This window comes from Neofelis nebulosa, chromosome 17 (assembly GCF_028018385.1).
Source record: "Neofelis nebulosa isolate mNeoNeb1 chromosome 17, mNeoNeb1.pri, whole genome shotgun sequence".
Taxonomy (NCBI): Eukaryota; Metazoa; Chordata; class Mammalia; order Carnivora; family Felidae; genus Neofelis; species Neofelis nebulosa.
In genome coordinates, this window is record NC_080798.1 from 34,375,474 (window position 1) to 34,395,857 (window position 20,384).

At 53.4% G+C, this 20,384-nt stretch overlaps 1 protein-coding gene across 14 annotated transcripts in view; it reads left to right on the forward strand.

The window, feature by feature from the left end:
* The window catches only part of NLRC5 (NLR family CARD domain containing 5), an 86,095-nt gene that overhangs the window by 33,551 nt on the left and 32,160 nt on the right, over nt 1-20,384 (forward strand). For 5 of the 14 annotated variants that reach the window (XM_058709191.1, XM_058709193.1, XM_058709201.1 and 2 more), the window contains exons 6-23: nt 8-88; nt 1,160-2,834; nt 3,849-3,932; nt 4,079-4,162; nt 5,532-5,615; nt 5,736-5,825; nt 6,567-6,626; nt 8,362-8,422; nt 8,872-8,960; nt 10,756-10,839; nt 11,790-11,879; nt 13,935-14,003; nt 14,785-14,853; nt 16,337-16,420; nt 16,846-16,929; nt 18,450-18,539; nt 19,291-19,335; nt 20,202-20,291. In XM_058709191.1, the coding sequence (XP_058565174.1) occupies nt 8-88; nt 1,160-2,834; nt 3,849-3,932; nt 4,079-4,162; nt 5,532-5,615; nt 5,736-5,825; nt 6,567-6,626; nt 8,362-8,422; nt 8,872-8,960; nt 10,756-10,839; nt 11,790-11,879; nt 13,935-14,003; nt 14,785-14,853; nt 16,337-16,420; nt 16,846-16,929; nt 18,450-18,539; nt 19,291-19,335; nt 20,202-20,291 (3,013 nt within the window). Of the gene's footprint in view, nt 1-7; nt 89-1,159; nt 2,835-3,848; nt 3,933-4,078; nt 4,163-5,531; nt 5,616-5,735; nt 5,826-6,566; nt 6,627-8,361; nt 8,428-8,871; nt 8,961-10,755; nt 10,840-11,789; nt 11,880-13,934; nt 14,004-14,784; nt 14,854-16,336; nt 16,421-16,845; nt 16,930-18,449; nt 18,540-19,290; nt 19,336-20,201; nt 20,292-20,384 lie in introns of all 14 variants that reach the window. The other 9 variants (XM_058709194.1, XM_058709204.1, XM_058709196.1 and 6 more) reach the window with 5 other exon arrangements.

Below are 20,384 nucleotides of genomic sequence, written 5' to 3' on the forward strand. Positions count from 1 at the left end.
TTTCCAGGCCTCAAGCGGCCTCATCAGAGCTGTGGGTCCTCACCCCGCCCGAAGCAGTGTAGGAAGCAGCAGCTAGGTGGGTACGAAGGTGAGGAGAGACCCAGACGTAAGGATTGGATTACCTTGGGGCTAGGGCACAGATCCTGGACTCTGTGCCCTGTTGACAAGCCTCCAAGGGCCCGGTGACTCTTGTTTTCCAAGCTTCCGGTAGATATGGACTGGAGGTCTTGGGTGGGCAGAGGAGAGGCTGGGTCTGGCAAGGAGGACCTCCCCCACAGGAGGCCACAGGGCCTTCTCCAGAGATGGTGCAGCTGAAGGAGCTTGAAGCACTCCCAGTAGATTGCAACTTCATCATCTGGGCTCTTACGGGGACACCATTTCCTCAGGATTGAGGGAGCTTCAGGGAGGTGACCAGCATGACCTCAGACTTGGACCCTCAGTGGCCAGTTTAGAGATAGGCAGGATACCAGGGAGACCCCAGCACCACCGCGAGGCCTGGGGACGGCTGAGGACCAGCTAGGCCAGAGGGAGTGGAAAAGACAGAACTGCTCTCTTTTCTCCACCAGTTGTCCAGAAGGGTCCTTGTTCACAACCAGTTATCCCCAGTATCCCCTGACAGTGGCTCCAGTCCTTCCCCTGGGCCACCCAAGATCTCCCAGTGATCCAGCAATTAAAAAGTTAGTACCTCGCGCAGTAAGGGCCCAGCTCCAATTCCAACTGGTCAGCGCTTGGGCCTACAGGTTACTAGCGCTCACCCCTGGGCATTGCAGCCCCGAAATATTAGGGAGAGGAACGGGCTACTGAGATACACAGTCTGTTCCAAGAAGATGCTGCAAAGGGAGTGCTCCACTTTTCCTCCCCATCTCATTGAAAGCTTTACATGTATACTGTTGCAGAACAAACAGAACCACGATCCATGCTTCCCCGGTCGGACTTCCCTATTTAAATGGCCCAAAGGCCACTCTACAGAACCTGTGCTTCTGTAGAACCAGTTCCTTCTAGGGATTTGGTTGGTACAACAGCCCCCGTGCGCTCTTGCCAGCCCTCCCACACCTATATATACACAGCCGAGGCCACAGGCTCCCAACTGCCGGTACTGGGGTGAGGGGACCCGGGGGTGGGGAGCTCCAGCCTTCATGCCTCTCCCTGCCCCTTGCAGAGCTGGCCAAGAGGTACCTGCAGCTGCTGAGGAGTTCTGCCCAGCAGCGCTATGGCAGCAGGACGCGCCGGCCAGGGCAACCCCTTGCCTTCCACCAGGCCTATATCCCGCCAATCCTGCAGTGGAGCCGGGCCACAGCACCCTTCAACACTCAGGAGGGGGCCATCCTGGGGGACCCCAAGGCCGAAGATGGCACTGAGGCGAGCATCCTGGACCTCTTCAACACCAAGGCCGACAAGGGTCCGAGGGTGACGGTGCTCCTGGGGAAGGCGGGCATGGGCAAGACCACACTGGCCCACCGGCTCTGCCAGAAGTGGGCTGACGGCCAGCTGGACCGCTTCCAGGCCCTGTTCCTTTTTGAATTCCGCCAGCTCAACCTGATCACAGAGTTCCTGACGCTGCCCCAGCTTCTTTTTGATCTGTACCTGAGCCCCGAGGCGGGCCCCGACTTGGTCTTCCAGTACCTGGAGGAGAATGCTAAAGGAGTCCTGCTGATCTTTGACGGACTGGACCAGGCCCTCCACCCCCACTCCAGCAAGGACACTGCAGGTCCTGAGGCCCCAAGTCCAGCCCTTGCCCTCTTCTCCGGGCTCTGCAAAGGGACCCTCCTGCCTGGCTGCTGGGTATTGGCCACCTCCCGTCCCGGGAAGCTGCCCGACTGTCTGCCCACGGAGGCGGCCACGGTCCACATGTGGGGCTTTGACAGGCCGCGGGTGGAGGAGTACGTGGGCCACTTCTTCAGTAACCAGCCGTGGCAGGAGGCAGCCCTGGCAGAGCTGAGGGAAAACAGACATCTCCAGAGCATGTGCGCGGTGCCCGCAGTATGCCAAGTCACCTGCCTCTGCCTCTACCATCTGCTCCCAAGCAGCTCTCCAGGCCAATCTGCGGCCCTTCTGCCCACCGTGACTCAGAACTATGTGCAGCTGGTATCTACCCTCGGCCCCCGTGGGCACCCGCTTCCCGAGTCCCTGCTGGGCCTCAGTGAGGTGGCCCTGAGGGGTCTGGAGACCGGGAAGGTTATCTTCTCTGTAGGAGACATCCCTCCCCCCATGATGGCCTTTGGGGCTGCCCTCGGCTTGCTGACCTCCTTCTGCATCTGCACAGGCCCTGGGCACCAGGAGACTGGCTATGCCTTCACCCACCTCAGCCTGCAGGAGTTTTTTGCCGCCTTGCACCTGATGGCCAGCCCCGAGGTGGACAAAAATGCACTTGCCCACTATGTCACCCTCAGTTCTCGCTGGGTGCTGCGGACCAAAGCTAGGCTGGGCCTCTTAGACCACCTCCCCACCTTCCTGGCTGGGCTGGCGTCCCGCGCCTGCTGTCCCTTCCTCAGCCACGTGGCACAGAGGGACGAGGTGTGGGTGGGTGCCAGGCAGGCTGAGGTGATGCAGGCCTTGAGGAGGTTGGCCACCCGCAGGCTCACGGGACCGAAGGTTGTGGCACTCTGTCACTGCGTGGGTGAGACCCAGGAGCCTGAGCTGGCCAGCCTCGTGGCCCAAAGCCTCCCCTGTCACCTGTCCTTCCATAATTTCCCACTGACCTCTGCTGACCTGGCTTCCCTGAACAACATCCTGGGGCACAGGAATGCCCCCATCCAGCTGGATTTTGAAGGCTGCCCCCTGGAGCCCCACTGCCCTGAGGCCCTGGCAGGCTGTAAGCAGGTAGAGAATCTCAGGTGAGCTGTTCTTGCTGAGGGAGGCTGGGTACGAATCTCAAACATCAGAACAGATAGTCTGAACTACCGCTTAGCCTGAGAGCCGGTGGGGAAGCTCCATGCCTCGCCAAGACCTTAGGGTCCAGTTGGCCCTCCTTTTGCCACGGTTGCTAGGCTTTTAGTCTCCCCCTCCCTCTCAGTCGTGAGCTGGAGCCTCCGCGTCCAGAGGTGGTTTGACTTCTGGCAGGCTACTTAACCTCTCGGCCTGAGTTTCTTCCTCCCTAAAATGAATGCGTGGTAATACCAACTGCGTGGGGTGGTTGGGAGAGGGGGTAAGAGAATACGGGGAAGACCCTCCTTAGCCAGTGCCTGGCTCATGGTGGAGGCTCAGTATGTGTAGTAGTAGCTGGAGAAAAGGTGAGGCTCATAACAGAGAACCCTTCCCCCCGAATACAGTGGGTTAAATAATGTTGAATTTTGTTTCACTGTCACGGGAGACTCAGAGGTCAGTGGTCCAGGTCAGTGAGATGGCTCAGCTCTGTGTGGTCCTGCAGGGACCCAGATCCCTCCCACTGTCTCTCCATCGTCTCCTTGGGCGTCTGAATCTGCATGGTCAAAGCCGGGTCATGGGCATATCCGTGTTCTGGCTTAGGGGAAGGGAAGGGGAGCATATACTCAATACACCCAGCGTATTAAAGCCCACACACGTGGACACAGAGCACATTCTTGCCACTCACATTCCAGTGGTGACAACATAGTCATATAGCCACCCTGAGCTGCAAGGGAGGCTGGAAATGCCATCTCTGACTGGGAAACCACGTTCCCAATTAGAGCTCTATCAGTGGAGAATGGGTTTCAATGGACAGTTAGCAGTGTCTGCCATAATATGTATTTGTTACTACTACGAACAGCAACTACTGCTACCACTATTAACATAACTGTATTCAGTTCCATCAGTCAGAGGAGAGGGTGGGTGATGGCCTCTAAGCCCTGTTCCGCGCTGATCCTCTGCCATCTTGCCTCTTCCCGTGGCAGCTTTAAGAGCAGGAAGTGTGGGGACGCCTTTGCAGAAGCCCTCTCCAGGAGCCTGCCGACAATGGGGAGCCTGAAGAAGCTGGGGTGAGCCAGGGCTTGGGTCCAAGAGGAATCCTCAGCCAGAGATGCCTGGAACTCTCCCCTCTCCCTTCAACCCTGCACAGGGCCGATTCCTGGCCTACCCCCTTTCCCATCTCTGTTCCTTCCCACCCTCTTTGCTTATCCTGTAGGTTAGCGGGAAGTAAGATCACTGCCCAAGGCATCGGCCGCCTGGTGCAGGCTTTGCCCCTCTGTCCACAGCTGGAGGAGGTCAGGTGAGTGATCTCCAGGAAGACCTGCTGGCTATGGGGACAAGTCACTTCCCAGGTCCCTGTGCACCCCCTGGAGCCTGTGATGAATCCTGCGTATTCATCAGGATCTGGCCAGTTGTTTTTCAATGGGACCCGGAAAGGGGAGGCATAGATCCAAGAACTGTGTGGGGCTGGATCCAGACACAAGGCTCCCAAAGACCCTAGAGCACTGCTTCCCTCATCTAATATTTTGCTCCATCTTTAAGGAGCTTGAATTTTGAGGCCCTCTTTCCGTGACCCTGAGAGAAGGGATAGCAGCGTGTAGGCAGGTGTTGGGCACTGTGGATACAAGTAAGTGCATGAAACACACACATACCTTCACACTCGTACACATATGTATTCACACTTGCACTCTCCTGCTCTCCTGACCTGCACATTCATAGGTGTGCACACATGCATGCACACTTAGATCCACATACACACTTAGATGCAATTACACACTAACTAAGCACATGAGCACAAATATACTCCTGCCCTGTGTTTGTGATGAGTAACCTGGGAGGGGTGGAGCCAGGGAACCTTCTCAGCAGTTCATTGGCAGAACCATCACTAGCTTATATGGCACCTTTATGAGACTTAGAAAAGGCATCCATTCATCCAGAGAGATGCAGCCTGGCACTAGGTTGTACTGGTTGTTGAGTGGAGTGTAGGACCTCAGCTCCTATTCCCCACAGCTGAGTGCCTTTATGTGGGATCACTAGGTGATAGGAGAAAAGATTAAGGTCACTCTCAATAATCAGGAAAAACAGCGCTAACAATTCACATTTCCAAACCTTTGCACTGACCAGAGCAATCATGCACAAAGGTACCCTCACACTTCTGTCCCTCCAGCTAGGAACTCAGGCAAGGCTGGGTTGTGGACTCCATTTGACAGATGGAGTCTGTGAGCCTGGAAAGAATGTGCTCGGACTAGGGGTCAAGGCCAGAGCTGGGGATGGAGGCAGCATCTCCTTTATCCAGTCTAGACTCTGCTCATCACCTAGGAGCTGAGAGGCCCTAATAAACTCCAGCCTCAGGCACATCCCAGACATAGCCCTGAGAGCAGGGTGCTGGGTGTCCTCATTCCACTTCATGAGGCCTTCACAGCCCCATTATCTGGATCTCTTGGGCCTAGGCAGGAGCTCCCCTTTGGGGCTGAATAGGGACAGAAGTGAGGCTGGCAGAGGGCCTTTCCACTTAGCTGGGCTTACTGGATACTGTGGAGCAGGCCACCAACACCTTGTGGGCCTATGACTTGTGTCTCCTGCATAAGGGCAGCCATATCACCTGTCAACTGGGGCTCCCAAATCCCCCAACTCCATGGCTGAGGGGCTGGGCCTTGGTCTCCCTGCAGTTTTCAGGACAACCAGCTCAAGGACGGGGTGTTGCTGAACATTGTGGAGGTGCTTCTTTGTTTGCCGCGGCTCCAGAAGCTTGAGTAAGCAGTCTTTCCACCCCTTTGCCTGAGTCACCCTCCTCCCTGGAGAGCGAAGAAAGTCTCTTCAGGAGCCCATGGGATACAGAGTTCACTCCTGACACCCTTGCCACAATCTTGCAGCCTGAGCCGCAACAGTGTCTCCATATCAACCTTACTCTGCTTGACAAAGGTAGCAATCACAAGCCCTGCTGTCAGGATGCTGCAGGTCAGGTGAGCAGGAATGGAATCTGGGCCTCAGGGTCTTGAGAGAAGGGGAGGGGAAGGTAGTGGGTGGGAAAAGGAGCACCTAGTCTGCAAGACCTACATGTGTGGGCACCTGAATTTGTTTTATTCATATCGGTATCTCCAGAGCCTAGTTCAGATATGGCACCTGGTACTCAGTATATAGTGGATGGATAGAAGTATGGATGGATGGACAGATGGATGGATGGATGGATGGACGGACAGAAGGACGGATGGACGGATGGTTGAATGAGTAGAATAATGGATGGATAGATGAATGGATGGACAGATGGTTGAAGGAATGGATCAATGGATCTAGAAAGCATAGGCCTAGCCCAAGGGATAATTAGCCGCATGTTGCTCTCCATGGTGCTGAACTAGGGTTACCTGTTTGGATTACGGAGTAGGTTAAGTGCCATGCAAACCTAAAATACTGTAACTCCCATAAAAACTCTTTGCATTCCTAATTTTTAAAAGTCTTCTCTGGGAAAAAAAAAAGCCATCTCTGTAAAAATTGCTTTCCTGACTTTAAAAACACTAAGTATTCATCAAGCAATAGCATAGTCACAATTTTAATTTCTGATTTGGGGCACTTTTACCAGTTGTTTCTCTGTTGATTACAAAATCAACTTTTTCTAGATGTTTGGAACAGCAAGGGGTGTGCAGGCAGGGGGTGATGTGCTGGTTTCCAGTCCACTGGTTTCATGGCTCGGTATCTGACTCTTGCAGGGAGGCGGACCTCATCTTCCTTCTTTCCCCGCCCACGGAGACAGCTGCAGAACTTCAAGGGTAAGAACGTAGAAAGGGGGTGAGTCTGGGCTCATTCTTAAGAGCAGTCTGGGCTCAAGCAGTTGCAGGGAAAGGCGGGCAAGAGAGCACATGAAGAGTTGGAATGTGGGGCTGCTTCTTGCTATGGCTGCCCTGAGAAATGACTTACTTCTCAGAGTTGGCAAAGAACTTTAACTTCCTCTAGCATATCTGGACCACATCTGGCCCCTGTGATGAGGGAGCATCCCCAGAAGTCTCGGAGCAAGGCAGGCCCTTAGGGAAGGCATGAATATACTGTTAGGTTGGCATTAGTATGTGGAGAACACCCTGGAAAACTCTTCCATCTAAAAAAAGGGGGCCTGGGTAGTTCAGTCACATGAGTGTCTGCCTCTTGATTTCTGCTCAGGTCATGATCCCAGGGTCATGGGATCAAGCCCCATGTCGGGCTCCACACAGAGTGTGGAGCCTGCTTAAGATTCTCTCTCTCTCTCTCTCTCTCTCTCTCTCTCTCTCTCTCTCTCTGTCTCCCTCTGTCCCTCCCCCATGCTTTTGTGTGCTCTCTCTCTCTCTCTCAAAATAAATAAATAATAAATTAATAAATTAATAAATTTTAAAAAGAGAAGACGATGATACCTACATCTCAGAGTTACTCTGAGGATTGAATGAATTAACGCATTTAATGTACTTAAAATACTGCTGACATCCAGGTGACACTCAGGTGCTGGCTATTCCAGCTGTGTGTGGATTCCAGCTTGGCTAGCCCTGCATGGGTGAAGAAAGGGAAATTGCCTTTCCATGAAAGAACATTACATCTAGGCTTCTTCATACCCCTTCCTGGCTGAGACACACAGACAGATGATGTTGTATGTCCTTGGGCAAGTCTTTTCTCTGAGCTTCAGTTTCCTCGCCCATACAATGATCCGGTAGGACCAATGTCTTTTTCTCCTCCAACTGTATAGCCGTGATGCCCAATATGGTAGCCACTAGCCACATGTGGCGATTCAGATGTATATTAATTAAAATGAAGTAAAGTGAACCTTTAAATTTATCAGTCACATTAGCCGCATTTCAGGTACTCAATGACCATGGGAGGCTAGTGTCTCCCGCAGCAGGTGGCACAGATATAAAACATCCTCATCATCGTGTAAAGTTCTTTTGGACAATGCCAATCTAGAGGTCTGTGAAAACGTAGCTAATAATGTTCCAGCTTCTCGGCAGCCTCCAACCCTCCCCTGGCCCAGTGAGAGAGAGCCTGGGTGTGCCCTGGCCCCCACAACCTGGACCCACACACAGTCCATGCTCCCAACCTTCTGAACTATAGGTAGCACATATACAAATGGAAAGCGTCAACATTGAAATAGCAGCTTCTTTTTACTAAGCTTCAATTTTGTGCTTATGCGGGGCACTTGACCGTGCATCATCTCATTTAATCCTTCAATCACTCTGTGTTAGATATTGTCATCCCATTTTGGAAAAGAACAGTGGAAGCTCAGATAGGTGAAGTGACTTGCCCAAGGCCACACTGCTATATATAAGGCAGAGCCAGAATTTGAATAAAGCCTATTTGACCTCCAACCTTTTGCTCTCCTTGCTCTGCTGAATAACACCTTCAGCACCTTCAAACAACTGTCTTTGTTACTCATTCACTTTGGGTCATGCTGCAGGGTCTTCAGCCCCTAGAACCTAAAATAAGAGGTTTGGCTCATCAGGTCTTAGACTCTTAAGCCAAGGCCAGTGTTGGATTTGCTCTTTGCAGGGCATCAGACCTACAGGGAAATGCCAGCCAGAGGAAAGAGGCTCAGAGCAGAAGCCTGGCACTCAGGTACCTCTGTGGGCTCCATTGCCTTAAGGGGAGGGATATAATATGAAAGGAGGTGCCTTCCCAGGAGAGGTGTAGCAGGGGCAAGGAGGATAAAGGATAAAGGCATGGAGCAGAGAAAGCACATGAATAACCCATCCTGGCTTGAACAAGGAGCATCTGTTATAACAACAATAATTATTATAATTTAATGAGACCTTGCTGGGCACTTTACCTCATTGTAATTCGTTTGAAAACCCTGCAAAGTACGCTTTATTCTTCCCATTTTATAGAGGAGGAGACTGAGGTTAAGTACCTTGTCCAAGATTTCCCAGCTACCAAGAAGCAGGGCCAGGATGAGACCCCAGGTCTGTCTGCCTCCTGGCTCCCACACCTGGCAGTGGTCCTTGGAGCTGGAGGAGGCATGGTGTAGCTTCTTGCCCTGAGCCCCTCTGCCTCCACCCTGACCTCAGGCTTCAGCAGTGTCAGCTCAGGGTCCATGATGTGCAGGAACTCATAGCCCAGCTCCAGGAAGGCCCCCACCTGGACAAAGTGGAGTGAGTATCATGGGAAGTTCTGGGGCGGAGAAGGGTGGCGGGCAGGGCAGGGTCTGAAGGGCCTCTACTGTGTGTGTGAGCATGGTGTGAGGAAGGGCGTGTTGCCTCATTAAGAATTTGGGGGACGCAGATATCATAACAGCTACCACTATTTAGCATTTGCTCTGGCCAGGCTTTTTTACAAACATCCTCGTATTTAATCTCCCCATCTCTTTGACATAAGTGCTGTTTACTACACACATTTCATAGAAGAAGAAGTTAAGCCACACAGAGGTAAGTTTGCACAAGGTCACACAGCTAGGAAGAGTCCAGGCCAGGGTTCAAGCTCAGACAATGACTCCCACTGGCCTCGTCCCCATAATCAGTGTCATCGAGACCTGCAGAGCAGAAGCCTCATCGCACCTGTCTACTGGACCACAACTCTCAGGTGCCCTCACCCTGTCTTCCCTCACCCAGAGTAGAGTGAGACCACCTTCTCCTTTGGGGCTGGAGAAATTCCACTCATGTCCAGCTCCTTGAGAGTAGGGCTTGGGGATTGGTAGAGGTCCTGTCGTGTCATCCGGAGAGGACCCCTGCCAAGACCATTCCAGGAAATCAAACGGGCACGAGGGTGGAGTGATGGAATGCCATAATGTGTTTTGAGGTGAGTGGCCCCACCCCAGGGAAAGATGGACAGGTGAGGGCCTTGGTGACCAAAGCTTGAGCCTTGACTTGGTCCTACTGGGAGAACCAAGACAGGATTAGGTGTTTTTACCAAACTCGCATGCTTCCACCCACCTGGCTGTCACCAAGCTTGCCCCTCCCCCAGTGCTCTCACCTGCAGTATGACCCCATCACCCACCTGGCTACACAGACCAAACACCTCTCAGCTCCCTTCCCCTCCCCCCATAGCCAGTCCGTGCCAAGTCCACCTACCCCTCACGTAGCTCTCAAAACCACCCTCTTCTCATCTACCTCTCCAGTCTGAACCGCTCTCATTCCTCACCTGGATGACCCCATCAGCCTCCTCACTGGGTCCCCTGCTTCCACACTGGCCACCTCCACCGGGTAGAGAGTGAACTGCACTCCACTGCTGCCTGCCCCCTTCACTCCCTCCCGCTGCTCAGGATAAAGCCCGGACGCTAAAATCCTGTGTGATCCAGAACGCTGCCTCCAGCCCCCCAAGCCCCAGCTGACCCTGCCCTGCCACTGAAATCATCGATCCTGACATACTGTCCCCCTTTCAGGTCCTCCTGTGTGCTACGCCACAGGGCCTTTGAATGAGTTGTGCCCAGTACCGGGATCACCTTTCCCCCATCTCTCGCCCCCCCCTTACCTACCGAGCTCCTGGTTTTTTCAAGCAAGTCGTTCAAACATCAGGGAAACTTCCCTGATCCCCAGAGTAGATCTGATGCCCGTATGACTAAGGAGTTTATCACAAGAAGCAGTTATGCAGATTGAAGCGTAAAGAAACAGCTGAGGGCAAGGCCTTGGAATCAGGCTGCCTGGGTTCAAATCCCAGGTCCCCCTTTCAGGAGGTGTTTTAACCACTCTGTACCTTGGTTTGCTGCTTAGTAAGGTGAGGATAATAATGGGGCCTGTTTCACAGGGCGGTTACGAGGATTAAATACCCAATAATCGTAGAAGCAGCTGGGATGATGCTGGACATGTAGTGCACAGTCTTGTAGCACCCATTATTATTAAGGCTCACTTACCAGAGTGATGCTTTGGCTGAAGTCAAGGAGGGACGGCGTGCATGCAGAGGCTGGGGGGACCCCGCCTTAGCAGCACAGAGCATCAGGCCCCTCTGTCTCAGCCTCTCAGGGAACCAGCTGGACAATGAAGGCTGTCGGCTGATGGCAGAGGCTGCAGCCCAGCTGGACATCACCAGGAATCTGGAGTGAGTTGCCCGCCTCACCGTGGGGTAGCAGGGAGGGCCCCGGAGAGCCCCCGCTGGTCCCTCCCACCTGGGTCCGTGTGCCCACAGTCACCAGACGTAGGTCTGCCGCACTGGCCATGCCTACTCTCTCCCCAGTACCAGCAAAACTGGAGTGGTTTGGCCTTGACTTGCCTTTGTCTGGCATGAGCCACTGTCTTCGTTCCAGTTCTTAAAACTCCTTGCCTGTGTAGACCGTATTCCTTGTATATCAGTGGCTTGCATTCACTTTGTCCTTACGACAGCCCTGGGGTGGGTGGGGTGGGGTGGGGTGGGGTGGGGTATTGCACCGGGTGGATGGGTGGTGGGGTACCGGAGTGGAGAGAGGTGTGTTGGGTGGGGGGATGGTGCTGAGGGAAAGGGGTGGGTTGTTGGGGCGGTGGGGTGGACAGAACGAGTAGTAGGCTGTTGGTATGCTGTGGTATTATGTGGTATGGCATAGGGTGGTGTTTGGCTGGGATGTGTTGGGGTCTTAGCCTCAAGTGTGGGTTAAAAGTGAGTGAAAGGGAAACAGTGGTTTGGGGCCGCGGCTTTGGATTTCATTCCTGGCTCTGTCGCTTAGTAGCTTTAACAGAATTTAATGTCTCTGGGCCTCAGTTTCTCCACTTGTAAAATGGGATTAAAATGGTGGTTATTTTACAGACCAGGAAACAGGCCCAGAGAGGTGAAAATAATGAGTCAGTGTTTATCGCTCAAGCTGTAGAACCTTATTCTCTGAGTGGGGCAGGGGGCTCAGGCAATTCTTGGATCATCCACATGGGCCAGAATCCTTTGAGACACCCTGGTTAAGGATCCGGGACATCCCAAGCGTGGCAGTCAGCAAGCCTACTGTGCCAGGAGGAGGGGACCAGAGTGGTCTAGGGCTGAGGACTTCAGCTGCCGGCTGATTGCCACCTTGTCCCTCCTCTCCACAGCCTCAGCGACAACGGGCTGTCTGTGGATGGGGTGTATGGTGTCCTGAGCGCAGTGAGCATGTGCCAGACCCTCGCAGAGTTACACATCAGGTAGGAACTCAGAGTGGACCACTGTTACCCACTCCTACCTCCAGCCTAGAGCTCTGGGACTCTCCCATCATCCTCTCTCAGTCCTTAGAATTCTTTCTGGTCCCAGGCCTTTGGGACCTGTAGAATGTGCTGCCGCGCCTAAACGCTCTTTTCCCAGCTCCTCTGGGTGTTGGCTACTCACAGCTTATACCTTCTCCGGGAAACTATCCTGGGCTGATAGGAGCCAGCGATGCCTGGGAGGTAACCCTCCCAATTCCCCCAGCCAGGAGTGGCCAATGACAGAGGCAGAGATATCACTCTCCAGCCCTCTGGCCTCAGGTGGGACAAACTTTTGGTGCCATTCACGCTCCAGAGCTCCCTGTGGGATCAGGCTGAGGACTTGCTCTGTTCTGCTTCCCTTCCCTTCCCAGTTCCTCCTGAGAGCAGGCCCTTAGTACATCACGTATACAAGTGATCATCAGGTGACACTTGAGCCACTGCCCCATTCATAGGCTCAGGCTCTGCTTCTAGGGAACTTGACCCAAGACATGGCCCAACCTTATTTCTGTAAGTCTCAGTATTCAGTCTTAGGAGCTGAGGACAGATGCTAACACAGTCAACACAGTCCCCACCCAGAAGGGCTCTTCACTGAGTAGGGTGGTCCCTCCTTTGAGGAGGAGAGAGACGCCAATTAACCCAAACGAGAGATTAAGAGACCTTGGTTCACTGTATATAATGATCTGATAAGGGATCCTTAGCTCATTCCAAATGACGCTCTTTATTGCTAGAAATTTATAGTAAAGAAATCATATTGCTGGTACAAACACATTTAGATGCAGGGATGTTCACCTCAGCATTGGTTATATAGGAAAAAAATGAATGTACTTTAAATGTGTAACAGTTGAATATTAGGTAAGTAAACTAAGTTATCTTCAGAGAGAAAAACTCAATGAAAAATAGGTACAATTATAGCATGGAGAGCTGACTGTGGCATATTAAATAAACAAAAATTTTGATTCATTGCTTTTACAGTAAGGCTTTTCAAACATACTCAAAAGGTAGAAGGAATGATGCCATGAACACCCCAGCTCCCACCAATAATGATCAATATTTTGTCACCTTGGCTTCACCTGTGCCTTTAAAAACTGAGCTTTCAAAAGAGATTCTGTAAGTTAGTCTCATTTAAAAAAAAAAAAAGGCAAAAAATAAGGAACATTAATTGCATATAAAAAAGGGGGGGGCTCCTGGGTGGCTTAGTGGGTTAAGCGTCTGACTCTTGGTTTCAGCTCACGTCATGATCTCATGGTTTATGGGTTTGAGCCCTGTGTCAGGCTCTGTGCTGACAGTGTGGAGCCTGCTTGGGATTCTCTCTCTCTCTCTCTCTCTCTGTCTCTCTCTCTCTCTCTCTGTCTCTCTCTCTCTCTTTCTCTCTGTCCCTCCCCTGCTTGCGCTCTCAAAATAAATAAACTTAAAAAAAATAATAAAACAGACAAACAAAAAAACAAAAGACTTGGAGAACCCACTCCCAAGTATTATCAGCGGTCATTGATAGGTAGAAAAGATGGTTGGTGGTTTTCTTTATTTCTTTCCTACTTTAGTAAAGTTTGTAAGTTCTCCACTCAGAAGAAGTATGACCTCTGCAATGAGAAATGTGTATTTAGCTTGTAGTTTATACAGGTGAGGTTAGGGATGCTCCTGCTGTAAGTTACAGCCTCGGGTGGAATGTCGGTGCCTGTCCCGGACCTGGCAGTGACCCCGCTGTGCTGGGGTGAGTGCCCTCGACCGAGCATGCTCTGAAAACATAGTAGAGGGAGGAGGGTTTCAACCTGAGGCCCACACCAGAGAGAAAGCAGAACTGAGGCTTTCTTTGAAGGATTTGTCAGGAAATGGGGCTTAATCAGTTTGCAAAATCTCTGTTGTAGAAAGACTTCAGAAGCCCAGAAACTCAGGAAGTGACAGCAAATAGCTGCAGCTACAGGTGGGAGGTGACACCTTCTAGGTCCCTCTAGGCGAGGTTATAAAATGACACAAGGACCCCCTGTAAGCCTCTTGTCCCCTTCTCTCTTCTCTCTGCAGCCTGCTGCGCAAAACGGTGGTCCTCACGTTTGCCCCGGAGCAGGAGGAACAGGGAGGGATCCAGGAGAGGTAGGGCCCAGCCTCACCCTGGCCACATCCTTAGCCAGGGCCGGATCCTCCCTGGCCTCCACAGCTGGACAACACCACTCAGCTGCCAGGGCACCTTGACAGATTCATGAAGGATTAAGAAGCCGACAGACTCAGCAAGGGAGGCAGCCCTGAGAGGGAGTGTCAAAGGACAGACTGCCTCCCCTTTGCCCCGTGACACAGAATGGTGTACTGGGGTGGGGATGGGATAGCCACACAGCAGAGCACCAGAGCGTGGGGTCCTTCAGCCTAAACCCAAGGACTGCGGATTGCTTGGTCTATAGCTCTGATTTTGGTCAGAACTTCTGGCTCCCTCTGGCATGAGGGCCCCTTAGAGGAAGTTTGCCGCCTACAAGGTGCCTGGATTATCCCAGCCCAACATACGGGCAGAGGCTCAGCTCTTGGCCCCTCAGTGTCTCCTACAATGTCTTATGTAAGGTCTGAGCTCTAGGCTGACTTCTCTGAAGGCACTAATGATGTTGTTGAGATTAATGATACTAACAGCCAAGGTTAGCTGAGCACTTACTATGATGTGCATGCAGCAAGCAGCACATTCAGGCAGTTCATGCGTTGTCCCAGCGAAAGGCTACGTGATTTGTCCCACGTCACGCAGCCTGGAAGCCAAGAAGCCCAAGTGGAACCGAGGTCTGGCTGTCCCCGGGCCTCATGTAGAGACTGAATGGCGGGAGGTGAGGCTGAGGGTGGGCTTGGAGATAGTGGCTGAGGAGTTTGCTCAGCCTGGCCTTGGTGTGTGTCCCTCCAGGGCTGCACTCCATGACGGCCTTATGCGGCAGATGCCCTGCGAGCTGCCCCCGCACTCCACAAGGATCAGGTACGGTGCTGGCCTGCAGGCCTGGCTGTGGCTCGAGGCTCATCCCTTCCTCCGCTCGAAGCCTGTCCCCAGGCCTCTGGCCTCAGGTGCTCCCTGGAAGACACGACCTGTTGTATCCAGGAGTTGTGGCCTGGCTTCCCTGCCCACCTCCCCTGCCCAGTCCATCCCACCCAGGGCTCACGAGGCAGCCCCTCAGTTACCTTCCCTCCCTGGGAGCCCCCACTCCTCTTAGCTCCCCTGACCTCCAGCAGCTGATGAGTTGCGGGGACTCTGGATGGAGAGAATGGGGACATGTGGCCCCTTCCTTCCTCATCCTGGGACTTAACTCAGCCCCCACAGGGCTCCTGTCAATATTCTTCTGGACTTCTCTCTTATTCTAGGTCCATCTGATTCTCCCTGTCTCTGTTGCTTCTTGTTTCTCTTATATTTCCTGTTTCTCTGTCTTTGCTGCCTTTTCTTTCATTGTCTGTCTGTTCTCTCCTGGCACTGTGTGTGTATGTGCACCTGCATATGTGCGTGTGCATGCATGTGCATATGTGTGCATATGCGCGCGCGTGCATGTGTGTGCATGCACATGTTGCGTGTATGTGCATGTTTGTGCGTGCATATGCATGTGTGCATATGCATGCGTGCATATGCATGTGTGTACGTATGTGTGCGTGTGTGTACATGCATGTGTATGCACGTGTGTGCATGTGCATGTGCGTGCATGCACATGTTTGCGTGCACGTTTGTACATGCACGTGCATGTGTGTGCATATGTGTGTGCGTGTGCATGCGTATGTACGTGTGCATGCATATGCGTGTGCATGCATGTGTGCATGTGCATGCGTGTGTACACGTGTGTGCGTGTGTGTGCGTGTACACACATGTGTGTGTCCATGTGCATGGGTATGCATGTGTGTGTGCGTGCACATGTGTGCATGTTTGTAATGCAATGCGCACGTGTGCGCGTGTGCATGTGTATGCATGTGTGTGCGCGTGCATGTGTGTGCACGCACATGTTTGTGTGTGTATGTGCATGTTTGTACATGTGTGTGCATGTGTATGCATGTGTGCGTGTGTGCATACATGTGCGTGTGTGCATACTTGTGTGTGCATGTGCGTGCGTGTGTGCATGTGTGTGCGTGTGCATGTGTATGCATGTGTGTGTGCACATGCCTGCATGTGCATGGGTGTGTAGGTGCGTGTGCACGTGTATCTCTGCATCTGTTTCCTCTGTCTCTCATCTTAGTGTCTCTCCATCTTAGTCTGCTTGCCTCCCTGTGTCTCTTACTGTCTCTGGCTTTCTACTGCCTTATGCGGCAGATGCCGCATGTGTGGCATGTCTGAGGTGTGTGGTGTGCGCTGGTCCCTCTGTCTGGATCCCAGATGCGTCCCCGTCCCTCTCCTGAAAGCCTCTCCTATGTGTGTGGGGGTGGTGGCCACTGTTACCTCTGTTCAAAGAGGCAGACACCGCAGGGCTATGCTTCCCCCTCTGCAGGCTGACACACTGTGGCTTGCAAGCCAAGCACCTAGCACAGCTCTGCAGGGCACTGGGAGGAAGCTGTCGCCTCAGTCACCTTGAGTGAGTGCTTGCTGTTGGAAGGGGGGGGGAGGGGCCTGAGGGGCCCATCAGGCAGTGGGTGTCAGTGTGCTGGGTTTTGTTTTGATTCTTTAAGATTCAGATCGGCAGTCTTTCCTTCCTGCAATCAGGAACCCCTTAGAGAATCTGGCGAGGGGTTACCCCTTCCCCCTAAAATACAGGTCCCCACATACGACCCCCTCTGAAGTCCATTCTTGACTCCCCAGCATCACAGACCTCAGGATAGGAGCCCTGGGGGAAACTGCAGCTGACCCATGTGGGACCTTCTGAGATCCGGCCTGGCAGCTCAGGGTGGTGTCCCAGTTTCAGGAGAAGCTAAGTGACTGAGTGACCGGAGTGGAGAGACAAAGCTCCTACCAGCCCCAATCCGATCCTGCATTAACCTCTTCTCCCCTCTGCCCTCCCAGCTTCTCAGGCAACGCTCTGGGGGACGAAGGCGCGGCCCAGCTGGCTCAGCTGCTCCCAGGGTTGGGCACTCTACAGTCCTTGAAGTGAGTAGCTAACTAGGCAAAGCCTCTTGAGGCTTGTCCTCATCAGAAGGAGAGAGGGAGGGAGAGAGAGAGAAAGAGAGAGAGAGAGTGAGAGAGTGTGTGTGTGGGGGGTGTGTTCTGTGTCCCATCTCATTCCCTCCTGCGTTATTGTAAAGATTAAATCAGAAAATGAAAGTCAGTAACCTAGTCCAGTCCGTGGCACATGGTAAGTGCTCAAAAAGGGTACTTACGCTGTGACTCTCATTAACAGAGACTGGCCTCTGTGACTCAGTGATCCAGCTGCTGACTTAAGGTTCTGTTTCTTGAACCTGTCTTTGTGTCTCTGCACAGCCTCTCTGGGAGGCCCAGGTCACCTGGTCGAGCATGGCTGAAGTGTCACCTAATGATTAGTTAGCCTAATGACTGGCGGCCATGCTGGCCCTGGGGTGTAGGGAGGGGCTGTTGACAGGGAACAAGCTGGTAGGCAGGGAGGATTTGTGGCAGACAGGATACCCAAGCAGGGTGCCCAGGGAAGCTGGAGAGCAGAAAGAGGGAAGATGTTCAGTATGGGAGGGATGCCCTAGAAAGAGGCCAGGAGCCCCAGGACTTTGCCTGCAACAGACTAGAGTTTCTGGATGCTAAAAGACCCCTGTGCTTTAGGCTCCCACATACCCATCTCCTCCTCCTGAGCTCTTCTGGGCTACAGTGAGAGGAGCCCCTGGGGAGAGCTCACAACTATTAGTTCTCTGTGTGACCTGAGGCAAGTTACCTCACCTCTCTGGGCCCCTGGTTCCCAGTTAACACCTAAACTATAAGAGGGGCTGGCTTTGGTTTTGTCTACAACTTTAGAATGAGTGCTGTGGCCTGAGGGCCCTCCCTGCTGTCTTGCTGTGGGATCTGGGAAGAAGAGGTGGCCTCTGTTCCTGTTCTGGGCCTGCATGTGGGTGGGGAGGTAGGCCTCACCACTGCAGGCAAATTATATGTAGATGGGCGCAAATTTCCATGTGACCTCCTCCATACTGTGAAATACTCTGACCCCAGACCCATGAGAGTCCGCACTCACCTACCAGTACCCGTGCCAGAGGAGTGCGACGTTAAACGGCAGATAGAAAAACACCGTGACAGATTGACAGACCCAAAAGAAAGGAAAAGCTTTGCTCCTGCCTTTTGAACAGGAACCCCTGCATTTTCATTTGGCACTGGGCACCGCCCTTCTTTTACCAGGTGGGGAAATTGAGGCACAACTCCGGCCTGAAAGCACTCCCCAGATTTATCACAGACCCAGGGAACCAGACTTGTATTCTCAGCTTTGTCACTGACATGTCTCATAACCTTGGGCAAGACCTTGCCGCTCTCTAGGCCTCAGTTTCCCCATCTGTACAATAGGGAGTTAGAAGAGGCACCCTCCGACCGTTTGGGGTTCAGTGAGCTCTGTCGTCTGGACTCAGGGACAGCTCTCCCCTGCCCTGGGTTCTCACCACAAACAGGGAGGTTTTGAGTCTTGGGTGAGCTCTGTTAACGTCACCCCTATGATTCTCCAGCCTCAGTGAGAACGGCTTGTCCCTGGATTCGGTGTTCATTTTGACCCAGTGCTTCTCAACTCTGCAGTGGCTTTTCCACCTGGAAGTCAAGTGAGTGTGCCTCTGGGCCCCCCGCTCCGCCCTCTGACCGCACAGGCCATCAGCTCCCACCGCACTTCCTTGTCTGTCACGATCACAGTGCAGCTTCCTCGGGGCCCTGCAGGGTCCCAGGTCCAGTGAGCATGTGCTAGATGTCTGCTGAATGAGTGAACGGACGGATGAATGAATGTCGCCCTGGGACTGTCACATCTCTCCAAATTTGCCATGGGACACAATCCATCAGCTCTCCCTTGCTCACTCTCTGGATTATCCTGGGAGACTTTTACGGAAACTGGGAGCTCCCTGGTGGCCACTGAGCGCTCACTCGTGGGGTCTCTGGAGCTGATGAAAATATAGGAGGGAAGTCACCCAGCCAGGCCATGCAGAGGAGCCGTGGTTTCAGTGAGGTCTGCCCAGTCCTCCCCTTTCCCCTTCCAAGAGCGGGAGGTGTGAGCACAGACAGATCAGGTGCAAATCCAGGCTCACCACTTACATGCTGTGCAGATTTGAGCACGTCGCTGAGCCTCTCCATACCTGTTCCCTCATCTGTCAAAGAGAGGTAAGAATCCCTCCTTACCTCACAGCGGCACTGCGAGAATAAAAGGGAGTCGTGTCAGTGGTGCACCTTGGATGTGCCCTAATCAGTGTAGTTATGCTTAGTATACATATCGTCGTATTTGCTGAAAAAGTGGACCTCTCTCCAGGCGCTCCTTGACCAGGCCGCCTGGTCTCAGTCAGACTGATGCCTCCTCTCTCTCTGCAGCTCTGAGAGCCAGCACGTCGTCCTGAGAGGTGACAGAAGAGGCAGGTGAGGAGGGAGAGCTCCGGGGGTAGTGTGGGCCCCCCTCTCCCCCCCGGTCCCCATTTCTTCCGGGTGCCCCCCACCCCAGCCCCATGCCTTTAGCCCTAGAGAACCCACGCAGGTGTGGCACCACTTCTGCGCCTGTACCCCTGTGTCTGTAGGTTTGTGGTCATCGGCCGCTGAGGTCTCTCTTGGAAGGAGGCAGTGCGGTTGGGGAGGGAGGCCACGGTGGTGGTGTTACAGCCCAGAGCAGGCGTTGGCACAGGGCTGCCGAGGGGGAGGGAGGGCAGCGAGGCTTCGTCCCTGGAGACATTTGCAGATTTCTGCAGACTTCTGACCTTGTGTGAGTATGGCATTTGAGAAGCCAAGAACCGTTGGTGCTCGACAAAGTCTCCCCACCTTTGCAGTAAACAAGGAACGACAGTTGGTTCTGCGCAGATATTTCTGGCTGCCCCCTCGTGGGGCCGGGCACCCTGGGCTCTCGTGGGAGGTTGGCAAGCCCCGGGGCGGCCTGATGTGGGCCCGGGTGGTCGTACGTCCTGGGCCCAGGTCTCCGTTTCTGGGGACTCTGGGTTCTTGAAGCCTAAAGAATGGAGGCACAGGAAGGTGAAGTCTGTGAATGCCGCACTGGTTATCAGAGAGAGGAGGGGCTCCCTCCTGGCTCCCCCTGACCTAGTCAGGTGCTGCCACCTGGACCATGTGTAAGCTGCTGGCTTTTCTCACTCTGGTCTCCCTTTCATGGGCCTCAGTTTCCCCATCTGTGCAGTGCGGGCCTTGGTTGTCCCTAGGCCCCCTGCAGCCCTGACTTCTGAGTCTTTCTTCCAATGTGCACGATTTGAACTTCCCTCTCAAAACGGTCTCCCCACCCCAAGGGATCAGTTGGCTGGTGGACCTTTGCCAGAGTTCCCAGCGGGAGCCCGGTTCTCCGCGTTTGATCAGCGCTGCATCCCCAGGAGCATCTGGTACTGTCTTACCCACTTCTTATTTGGGGGTAACCATGATAGGGGTGAAGGGTCAGGGAGTGAGAAAAGGCTAAAGGGAGCTAGGGCTGGGGG